The 12,173-nt window shown below is 39.5% G+C and overlaps 1 protein-coding gene across 1 annotated transcript in view; it reads left to right on the top strand.

Moving 5' to 3' along the window:
• LRRK2 (leucine rich repeat kinase 2) overlaps nt 1-12,173 on the top strand; it is a 140,905-nt gene that overhangs the window by 84,751 nt on the left and 43,981 nt on the right. The window contains exons 27-32 of the mRNA XM_054018958.1: nt 1,474-1,660; nt 2,329-2,510; nt 3,038-3,264; nt 4,512-4,639; nt 6,008-6,226; nt 9,599-9,800. Of these exons, the coding sequence (XP_053874933.1) occupies nt 1,474-1,660; nt 2,329-2,510; nt 3,038-3,264; nt 4,512-4,639; nt 6,008-6,226; nt 9,599-9,800 (1,145 nt within the window). The remainder of the gene's footprint in view (nt 1-1,473; nt 1,661-2,328; nt 2,511-3,037; nt 3,265-4,511; nt 4,640-6,007; nt 6,227-9,598; nt 9,801-12,173) is intronic.

Genomic DNA, 12,173 nt, shown 5'->3' with positions numbered 1-12,173 from the left:
AAGTTGCACTTTCACGATAAAGAGATTGCACTACACTACAGTACTTGTATGAGGTGAATTGAAAATACTATTTTTTAATCATTTTTACAGTGCAAATATTTGTAATAAAAAATAATATAAAGTGAGCACTGTACACTTTGTATTCTGTGTTGTAATTTAAATCAATATATTTGAAAATGTAGAAAAACATCCAAAAATGTAATACATTTCAATTGGTATTCTATTGTTTATCATTGTGATTTAAAACTGTGATTAATCATGATTAATTTTTTTGAGTTAATCGTGGGAGTTAACTGCGATTAATCGACAGCCCTAAAACTTAATAAACTTATTGAAGGAGATGCAGCTCTCAAGCTTTGTGTCTCCCAGCCCAGACAAGTCAGATAAGAGGTCCAAGAATTTCTTTCATAGTTCATACTTCACATTGAAATAAACACAGCTGAATTTGTTCAATAGATTGCACATAGAAATAAATGCACATAATGGGGATAGCTCAGTGGTTTGAGCATTGGCCTGCTAAACCCAGGGTTGTGAGTTCAATCCTTGAGGGGGCCATTTAGGAATCTGGGGCAAAAATCTGTCTGGGGATTGGTCCTGCTTTGAGCAGGGGGTTGGACTAGATGACCTCCTGAGGTCCCTCCCAACCCTGATATTCTATGATTCATGTGTTTCTTCAACATGTAGTATACATGCAAGAACATATAGGGAAACACTTAGTGCCTTTTTATTTGAATCTCATAAAACACATTAAAATAAGTACATTCTTCTGATATTATATTGAAATGAATGCTCTACGTGTGTTTATTTTAGTAAAGATGCCCTTATTGTGAAGTCACTAGAACCTGGGACCAGTGGCCAAATTCTGCTCTGATATATGGGTAAAAAACTGAAATAACTATTGATTTCATTTGAGTTACCCTATGTTTACACAGGTGTGACTGAAAGCAGAATTTAGATTTGGTCTTTTATTAATCTGGATGGTACCATGCACACTCATCATACTGTATAAATAAAAATAATTATATTATCCCATATTGATGTAACTGCACATGCATGTATTTGAAAGTGCCACTTTTGGTTCAGTCACTGAAATAAGTATATTCATTATATTATGAGTGTTCATTTCCAGAATATATAATTCCATGTGTAAATAAATACATTAACAGTACGTTTTATTGAAGCAATCATAGTTCTCTGGTGTTCTTTTCCTTTTCCCCCCCCCGATATATCCACATCCTATTTGCAATATTGTCTCAGATAATTACTGTTGCTTTCTAATATTACTTCCTTTAAGAACATTGTTGAGGTTGGCCTTATGTCATCAATAAGTTTCTATCTTCCTATCTAAATTTTCAACAGAAATTCTTATTCTAATATCTTCCCCCTTTGTTTGTTTATAACAGATTAATATAGTTATAGCTAGTCTCCATTTTATTTATTTTCTCTGCTAATTTTTCCCCTTTATTTTCTTAGTTTGCGATCAGTAGATTTAAGCAACAATAAAATCATAAACCTGCCTGGACCTGTGCACTGGAAATCCTTAAACTTAAGGGAGCTCTTGTTTAACTGCAATCAGATAGACATTTTGGACTTGAATGAAAAAGCATATGCATGGTCCAGGCTAGAAAAGCTACACCTGTCCCATAACAAGTTAAAGGAGGTAAAGTATGAATTTTTAGATACTTAAAAACATCAAACCGCTTTTCATATTTATACACCGATATAACGCGACCCGATATAACACGAATTCGGATATAACGCGGTAAAGCAGCGCTGGGGGGCGGGGACTGCACACTCTAGTGGGTCAAAGCATGTTCGATATAATGTGATTTCACCTATAATGCGGTAAGATTTTTTGGCTCTCGAGGACAGCGTTATATCAAGGTAGAGATGTATATGGTCTTTAAAATGATCACTTGGTTTTCAGATCAACCCTAAATTAAATTTGGTCATTCTTGCGTGACTTTTTATGAATGAAGACCCTAGTAGTAAAATAGCATGTAATTAGAACTGTGTATTGCCTTTGAAAAGAATATGACTATCTTTCCTAAAGCTCTTTCTGTCTTTAATGTATGGTAAGAACAGTATTTGTCATCTTCTTTGTAAAAGGGTTATAAAATTAGTTCTTTAAGAGTTACTTTCTTGTCCAATCAAGATATTAGGCATGTATACTTTAGATGATGATAATAATAATAATAACTGGAAGGAAAGAATTGGAATTGTTTGGTCTTATTAAAAATTTGCTTAAGATACTCATCCTTATATATAGACAAATAAATACTCACTCTTAATAAATGCTCAAATGTTTATTAACTTTTCTCTATCCAGATTCCTCCTCAAATTGGCTTCCTTGAAAACTTGACATCTCTGGATGTAAGTTATAATCCTGGCTTGAGATCCTTTCCAGATGAAATGGGAAAGTTGTCCAAAGTCTGGGATCTTCCTTTGGATGGGCTTCATCTTAATTTAGATTTCAAACATGTTGGATGCAAAGCCAGAGATATTATAAGGTTTGTTATCCTATTGTTGTCTGTTTTTCATGTCTTCGTGGAATACACAGTGGATGGTTTGGTAACAATATGCCCCTTTAAAGGTATCAACTGATTTCCCACATGATCTTTGACTTAGTTATGATTCCAGTGAACCTTTGTTCCTCAAGAAAAATGTGGTTCATAGTCATATGAAAATATAATAGTATCACTTTATGAGTTGATGATATCTCCAGAAAAGCATATGACTCTTATGCAAACAAAGGTATTTAATGGTTGCTTAGTACATCTTTAATATATTACAATATGTCACTCATAGAAAGTTTTGCACTAGTTATTCAAAACACACAAGATATTTAGTCTGTGTTAAACATTTTTAAAAAATACAAAATGAACACACATACTGTCAAAAAGATTAAATGGAATATTAAATAATTTTTATGTAAATAATTTGAAAAGGGGTTGGAATGATTTTGGTTTGTTAGTTCGAGACTTCTTTTGATATGTGTCTTTATTATACACATCTTATCAACTATTTTTCATGCCAGGTTTCTTCAGCAGCGGCTAAAGAAGGCTGTCCCTTATAATAGAATGAAACTCATGATTGTGGGAAATACTGGCAGTGGTAAAACTACACTGTTACAGCAGCTAATGAAATGCAAACGATCAGATTTGGGGACACAGAATCCTACAATAGGCATAGATGTAAAGGACTGGTCAGTTCCTGTGAAAGGCAAAGTGAAGAAATTGATATTAAATGTCTGGGATTTTGCAGGTAATCTGTTCACAAACATATTAATTTATTGCCCTGATTAACTCATATATGCAATGCTTGTTCCTAGAAACAGTCTGTAAAATCTCAAACCACATACAGCAGAATCTTGCTTATTCATACTCTGAATCAAGGAACTCATTGTGAGTTACTGAATTTTGCAAATTAGTGATTAATTGAACAAATACATAAAACAAAAGACCCAAGGATACATCATCATTAAATGTACTCTGATCACTGATTTTGATAATAGTGGTTTAGTATTAATTATGGTAATGTGACTACAGAATAGTTGAGTACTGCAATTTGCTGTAGAATCATAAAAATGTAGGACTGAAAGGGACATGAAGAGCTCATCTAATCCATCCCCCTGCACTGAGGCAAAATTAAGTTAAATTATAGTTAAGGTTACAGACCATAACAGTTGTATAAGGGCTCCCTCTGGTGTACTTCATCAGAATTCTGTTTGGGTAAACTGAAAGGAATACATATACAGGCGAAGTGCACACTAACCACCCTAATGTATCTATCTTTAAGTAGTTCCAATATGCCTATCACTTTTGTATGTTAGAACCAAATACAATTATGGAAGAATATGAGTGAGTAGAAAAACTGTGGTGAAAACCTGATTCCATTGAAACTCAATGGGAGTTTTGCCATTGACTTCAGGGGAGCCAGGATTTCATCCCTGTATGTGTTTTTGGTTTTTGTTCTCTCTCTCTCTCTCTCATAGCCCACCCCCTCCTTCCAGGTTTCAATACGTTTGTTTGTATAGGGAATTTTTTCCCTAAAAGAGGTCAGTGTTCCCAGGAAGAGGCTTTATCAAAAGATCTGTGTCTCATTTAGTTCTGAACACAGTCATGCTTGGGCTCAGTCTGATCTTGCCTGTTTAACTTCCAGAGCCAATGTCAAACAGCTACAAATGTTCTACCTCTGGTATCAGCTGTCTAAACCCGGGTCTCTCTAGATGCATTGTTCCTGTACAGCTTAGCTATTTAAGAAGTTCGTGGAGGAAGAAGCAGCCTCTGTAGTTGCTGCATCCCAGTTCATCACAAGTCTGATCCAAAGCCCATTAATGTCAATGGAAAGTTTTGCAGAGAAGTTAGATGAGACTGTCAGGATTTTTGTGAGACCTAATTAGGTTTGCAGATTAGTGAACTGAGGAGAAGTGAGGTTCTACTGTGTTTCTTTCACCTGAAGGAGTGAAGTGAGGAAAGTAGTATGAAATATTTGATTTCTTTATCCTTTAGGACAAGAGGAGTTCTACAGCACTCATCCACATTTTATGACTCAGAGAGCCTTGTATCTTGCTGTTTATGATCTCAGCAAAGGACAAGCAGAAGTGGATGCTATGAAGCCATGGCTGTTTAATATCAAGGTAATAGAAGAGTTTTTATAATATAGATTTTTAAGTTCCAAGTGACTCTGTGAAAGCATCAAAGAGAATTCACTTGAAACTTTTTGTATGGGCTGCTGAGCTGGTACAAACATTAAGATGAAGAAATTTCTGGAATGTGTATTATTGATTATAAAAATGTCTTCAAAATTTTTTGCAGACTTATAAAGAAGTGCAGTTTTCAGTTCAAATTTGTGCAGTAGGGTATGCATAATGAGAATTTGGCAAGTTATGATGTTATTTTGCATAGACAAAACAGTGTAAGGGGGGACCGTTAAATAGTGTGTAGAGAGTTCTGAACATTGGCCCTGGTTCACTTTTCTCACTGCTGTAAACTCCAGTGAAGTCAGTAGAGTTATACTGGTTAACACACAACTGCCATGGTGGGGAACAGCTCTAGCTCCTGCTGCTGACAGCCACTGCGTCAAGGCTGAAGCCAAAGTAGTGACGGAGGTCCATTAAAGTCACAGAATCCATGACCTCCGTGATCTCATCGTATCCTTAACTATCAAGTTGAGCATTATACCCTTACTCTTTTCAGTCTAACTGTACCAGAGGTTGATCAGTATAAAGATATTAGGTTTTTTCACTCTTCTCATAACTGTTACCTGCTATTTTCCTTCACTCATCACACAGTGTTCACATCTTGTTTCCCTGCCCCAAGGTATAAAGCCATAGTCAGTGAATTTTTAGAAAAGGCCATAACTGACATGTACTCCTTTCCCACTTTCAGTACCTCTTGTTCATTGATGCACGAATTTGTTTGCTGAAAGATTGTATTTTCCAAAAATACGTTTGCTAGAGTATATTACTAGAGATATGGAATCAAGCTGCAAAGTTTGGATTCTAGATCCGAGCTTCCCCAAGATAAAGGTGTGTTTGACTCTGTGTTTGGGATCAAACCCATTCTTGCACGTTAAAATATACTACAGACACAGATCTGTAACATTTTTATTGCCTTACCCAATCAAAACTATAAAATGGGTGTGCAGCTTCAAACGCATATACTTTCAGATTTAGTTCTTCTGATTACTCCATCAGCAGACCTAAAATATTTCCTTGTATTACATATTTTAAAAACTCAGGTTTTTTCATAAATTCTGGCAGGATGTGAATTAAAACAAATCAGTTTTTAAAGTTCCTAATATTACTCTGCCTTCACTTTTGAGAAGAAAATAGACAAATATAAATTATGACCAAAAGAGGCAGCAGTGACAAACATGGTTGCCTTTTTGTGTTCCTAGAGTTACATATGTTGTTATGATCAAATGGTTGAATTGTGTAAACATAATCAAAGAGAAAATCATGATTCAACACTGAGATAACAAACTGTGTGGATCTTATTAACAGGCTCGAGCTTCCTCATCCCCCGTGATTCTTGTTGGCACTCATTTAGATGCCTCTGGTGAGAAGCAACGTAAGGCCTGCCTGAGTAAAATTACCAGAGAGCTGTCGAATAAGAGGGGCTTCCCAGCAATCAAAGATTCTCATTTTGTAAATGCTACAGAAGAATCTGATGCTATGATCAAACTTCGGAAAACCATAATAAAGGAGAGTCTGAATTTCAAGGTAAACCGTATGCTGTTCTTTACATTGAAAGTTGTTGAGGAAACAGAATGTTGTAACACTTTTTTTTTTTTAAGTTTGAAATCAAGTTAATAAAACTTACTATAATACCTCAGACATAACAGAATGAAGAAGTCAAATCACTAGCCAAAAAAAATCAACAGATTTGCCTTCTTTACTTTTTTTTCAAAACTTTAGCACAAATATTATCTAAGTATAGTTTTTGTTTGTTAATATATAAGATATCAGAAATAAAACATTTAAATTGAAATAGATGAACATTTTTCTGATGGATTGTTGGATTGGTCTGATCAACAGCTACTCACTCTGGTTGAACGGCAACATACTGCAGTTAGAAATAACAGATTAAGGGAGACAGAAGAATGTTTGGGTGATGCTGGCAGTCAGCCATTTCTAAATTCTTAAACTTGTGATACTGTGATTTGCTGTAGGACTATGCTTTTGTGTCCTAAAGGTTAATCCGGGATAATGATGATAGTGGAAAGTTCATAAGGTTGAAGTGAGTTATTTTAAAGCAGCAGTTCAGAATAGGTTATGCTGAAGATAGGGGGACCAGATTCTCCCATCCACTAACTTCAATTTGCACGGTTTAAAAAATGTGTTACGGAGGGAAAAGCAAATGTACATCAGCTGGAGAAACCCCTTAGAGAATTTCCCTTATATAGGGAGAATCTACACTGGTGTAAAACTAGTGGATGTAGCTCTGTTGCTTTCTGCACCAGCTGCTTCACCATGTCTTGCGCAACAACATGCTTGGGTGTGTCAGGTCGGGGCCAGATGTGTTGGGAGTTGAGACAAGAGGAGTAGAGAAGCAGTGTGTAGATCAGAGGCGAGGAGGAGGGTGTTCTCCTGGAGGAGAGAGAGTTGCAACTGGCTCCCTGTTAGCCTCTTTCTCCATTATGCCCAAGCTGTGGTCGGGTGTAGTGGAAAATTGAGTCCAGGATTTTACACCTAGAAGTGGGTGTAGAAGGTTCTTCATATAGAGACATGAAGATAGAGAATCTAATGGGAAGACAAGGTCTAGCTTCTATTTTTGGGTCTATTTCTGCATTGTTTATGTAGTGCCATCAGTGAACATGATACTTTAAAGACACAAGGAGAAATCCTGCCCCACTGAAGTCATTGGAAACTCCCATTGGCTTGATTGTAGGCAGGATTTCACCCACAGTGCCTGCCCTAATGATCTAACTGCCCAAGTAACATATTTATGGCTAGTTTTGTGCTGGTGCACCAAATGCTGGGGAAAAGTTGGAAAACCCCCTTTCTTCTCCTTTGCCACAGTGTACCAGCATAGTAACATCCATAATTTGGTTAGGTATGTTCAGCAGTGTACAGAATGGGAGCCAGCCATTGCTTATTGTCCCAGAATGGGTATGTCTGTGTGGAACAGAATAGACCCACCTCCTATACTTCAATAAGCTACCAACAGAGAAGCACTGGGGAGAATGCAGGATACACCTTTTAAAGGTGTGCAGTCCCACATCTCGCCATATTTTCCACGGCATTCTGGAGATATTTTGCCTTAGGAAGGCAGAATTCTTAGAGGCGGTCCTCCTACCCTTACACTTCAGAGGCTATCAGGACTGTAATTTAGCATTGTGTTTAGACTTCATTGATTATAAAAAATAAGGCAGTTATAAGGAGAAAGGAGGAATTATATATTTTATAGAGCTTCTGTGAAAGGAAAATCATGAGGAAACAGGTAGGAAGATAAAGGTAAAGTTATTTAAGTTTAAAATAGGTAGCCCAAGGCTGTCAGTCTTCCAAGGGTGTAATAATATTTCTTGTCACATATAAAATCCAGCACCATGTTGTTAAGCATTTTAAGAACTTGAGGGGGAGTCTTCAGAGGAAGATTATTAACTAGATAAGTAGTTTGTGAAGCTAAATTAATACTCATGATTTCTTCTTTAGCCTCAAGGTAGAAAAGCATGTGTTACCACTGAGTAATATCAAAAGATATTTGGTTCAATAAAACATTAATGTTGATTCCAGTAAGGGATCATGGCGAACTAGAGGGGAAAGATAAAAAGAGCTGGAACAAATCTTATGTGAACATTTTTCATATATAAGAATCTGAAAGGCTATTGATAGATATCTAAAAAATCATAGTTGCTTTAGTTTAGGTTAGTTCCAGGTAAACACCGGGGATGATATCCTGGCCCCACTGAAGCCAATTGCAAAATTTCCATTGACTTAAGTGGGGCCAGGATTTTGCCCCAATGATTAGTTCTAAGATATGTAGAACAGCATTAGGATTCTAAACTGCTGAAAGTATGTCATTGGTAAGGCTATGTTTTAGTCACGGGTATTTTTAGTAAAAGTCACAATCAGTAAACAAAAATTCACGGCCCGTGACCTGTCCATGATTTTTACAAAAAATACCTATGACTAAAACTTGGGCGGGGCTCTGGGGGAGGGGCGGTCTGGGGGACCCTGCTGGTGTGGGGGCGGGCGGTGAAGCCCGGTACCCCCACTGTTGCTGGGGTGGGCCGCGTGGCACGGCCAATAACCCTGCTGGTGCTTGGGGGGGAAAGACTGGCAGGGGCTCCCTACCTGGCTCAGTGTCCCTGCAGCTCCCAGGTGGCAGAGAGGTCAGGGGGCTAGGTGTGCTGCTCCCACCACAAGCGCCAGCTGCTGCAGCTCCCATTGGCCGGGAACCGCAGCCACTGGAAACTGCAGGGGTGGGATCTGCAAGCGTGAGCAGAGTGCAGTGTGAAGCCCCTCTCCCCCGCCCCTTTGATGTCTAGGAGCTGCAGGGCCATGGGAGCCGGGGAGCCCCCCCACCCGAGGTAAGCGCCCCCCCAACCCACTGCCCTAGCCCCCTCCCACACACCCAAACTGTTGCTGCTGGCCCAAGGGCTTCCCAGCTCGGGTGGCCCCTGAGCCAGCACCAGCAGCTGCAGAAGTCATGGAGGTCACGGAATCTGTGACTTCCGTGAAAGACTCGCAGCCTTAGTCATTGGTATGCATGCTTCACTTACATACAGAATTCCTGACTCAGATCTTTTTAACATTTAGCTGAACTCTGATTATTGTGGTAAGAAAGATTTGAAAAACACAATCTTTTCAGATGCCTGGTATATAATGATTTACTTTTGTATATTAATGAATTTTGGAAGTACTTTATGAAAAATTAATTTTTAAAATATGTTCATAATGTATCTTGAAGTATTTTTTTATTTTTGTGAATCTTTAAAAAGCGGTGGTTAGTCATCAGATAACTTTTTTTTGTTCTATTGACATTGATTACCTGTGTTCTCTGCTTAATTTAAATCTTGCATGCATCTGTCTGAAATTTAAAAGAAAAACTAAATAAAATGTGTTTTAAGATTATTATTCATAATTACACAGATCAGAGACCAGCCAGTAGTAGGACAGCTAATCCCAGACAGCTATCTGGAACTTGAGAAGATAATTTTATTCAAACGTGAAAATGTTCCAACTGAATTTCCTGTGATTGACCATAAGCAATTATTAGAACTGGTGCAAGAAAGTCAGTTACAGTTGGATGAAAATGAGCTTCCTCATGCAGTTCACTTTCTGAATGAATCAGGTACTATACTCTCTTCATTGGGGTAAAGTTTGGTGCCAGCAGATTGCCAGAACATGATTGACTGAAATAATAGAATCATGGGAAATGTGGGGCTGAAAGGGACCTTGAGAGGTTATCTAGTAAACCCCTTCTCCCCGCACTGAGGCAGAGCCAAGTATATCTATATCCCCAAGAGGTGTTTGATCTGTTCTTAAAAACTTCCAATGATTGGGATTCCACAATCTCCCTTGATAACCTATTCCAGTATTGAATTATCCTTATAGTTAGAAGAGTTTTCCTAATACCTAACCTAAACTTCCCTTGCCGAAGATTAAGCCCATTACTTCTCCTACCTTCAGTGGACATAGAGAACAATTGATCACTGTCCTCTTTATAACAGCCCTTAACATATTTAGTTGTGATTTTAGGTTTTAACCAATAAGCGCAGATAAAACACCCCCAGTACAAAAAAACATGAAATTGGTGTTTAACACCAGAAAAACACTAGAAATAGTTATTTGTATCTAAGGACTTGTGTGCACGGAACAGTAACATGGAGTACCGGGATGTGACTTGTAAAGCGCGCTAACATATTGCACATTAATTGGTCTGGGTAGACCCTGCTGTTGCACTCTAGAAGTTTCCTAGTGCACATTACAAAAACTATTGAGGATATAATTGTATTAATACTGTAATGAGCAATATGTATAATATACATTAGTCATTACAGTATATGCAAAGAGAAAGACCTGAAACCCCCTGTAGAAGTCTCGGCCGAGGTTCAGCCCTCAGCAGGGCTGTGGGGTATCCCACCGCCTCGCTCTGGTCCGCCATCAGTCCTGGTCTGGCGGTAGTGTGGGACAGCAAACACACGGTTAGAGGCTCAGGCCCTGAAGCAGGGGCTAAGCCAATAGTTCAGGATCCCCAGCCCTTAAGCAGGGGCTGAGTCAATGGGTTTGTAGTCCCAGCCTCTCTAGGCCAGGGAAAGGGGGAATCTGCCTCGCAAGGAGTGGGTGGCAGGGGGGACGCAGGCCCTCCCACTGCACTGCGTCCCAGCCCGGGGCCCCAGCAGCGGCGGAAACTCGCTGCTGTCAGTGGGGATCCTGGCCACAACCCACTGACATAGGCTCTGGCAGTGCTGCAGCCAGTCTGGGGTCAGCTGCCCCCAGGCTACTTCCACACTCCCCCTTGTAGGGTACCTGGGCCGTACTAGTGTCCTCGGTGGTCTCCACCAGCATCGGTTCCTCCGGGTAGGTAGCGAAGGGTAGGTTCGACTCCTCCTCGGGATAGCGGGAAAGGGGCAGGCTTGGCTCCTCCTCAGGGTAGCTGGAAAGGGGCAGGCTCGGCCAGTCCTTCTCGGGGTAATGGGTGAGGGATAGGCTTGGCTGGCCTGGTGAGTCAGCAGGCCGGTCACGGCCTGCTGCTGTCTCCTAAGCGGGAGCTCGGCCTCAGACGTCTGCTCTCTCCACCGGCTTGTTCTCCACTGAGCTCTGCAGGAGGGCTTTTATACTTCCGGGTCAGCGCCGGACCCGGTGGCTCCGCCCACGGTGTTAGGGGAGGTTCAGCGCTCAGCGGGGCTGTGGGGTATCCCACCACCTCGCTACACCCCCCCCCCATTTCTGAACAATTACATAAACCTCAAAAATTGCTAAAAAATAAACCTTCAAAAATTAAATTACTAAACCCTGATAAACAGGAGCCCTAAACATATTAGAAGACTTTGATCAGGCCCCCCTCAGTTTCTTTTCTCAAGACTAAACATACCCAGTTATTTTAACCTTTCCTTATAGGTCAGATGTCTAAATCTTATCATTTTTGTTGCTGTTCTCTGGACTCTCTCCAGTTTATCCACATCTTTCTTAAAGTCTGGCACCCAAAACTGAACACAGTACTCCAGCTGAGGACTCATTAGTACCAAGTAGAGCAGAATAAATACCTCTCATATCTTACATATGACAGTCCTTTTATTAGACCCCAGAATATTAGCCTTATTTTTGCAACTGCGTCACATCTTTGGCTAGTATTCTATTTGTGATCCACTATAAGATTCATTTCTGCAATACTGCTGCCTAGTCACTTATTCCCCATTTTGTAGTTGTGGATTTGATTTTTCCTTCCTCCGTATAGTACTTTGCACTTTCAGTATCGTTATTGAATTTCATGTTGTTGATTTCAGATCAATTCTCCAATTTGTCAAAGTCATTTTTAATTCTAATCCTGTCCTACAAAGTGCAAGCAACAATCCCCTCCCAGCTCGGTGTCATCCACAGATTTTATAAGCATACTCCTCACTCCATTATCCAAGTAATTAATTTAAATGTTGAATAGTACTGGACCCAGGACTGATCTGTGTGGGACCCCACTAAACACCGCCTTCCAGTTTGACAGCAAATC

Source organism: Malaclemys terrapin, chromosome 1, assembly GCF_027887155.1.
Source record: "Malaclemys terrapin pileata isolate rMalTer1 chromosome 1, rMalTer1.hap1, whole genome shotgun sequence".
Classification (NCBI taxonomy): domain Eukaryota; kingdom Metazoa; phylum Chordata; order Testudines; family Emydidae; genus Malaclemys; species Malaclemys terrapin.
This window is presented reverse-complemented; position numbering and strand designations above follow the sequence as displayed.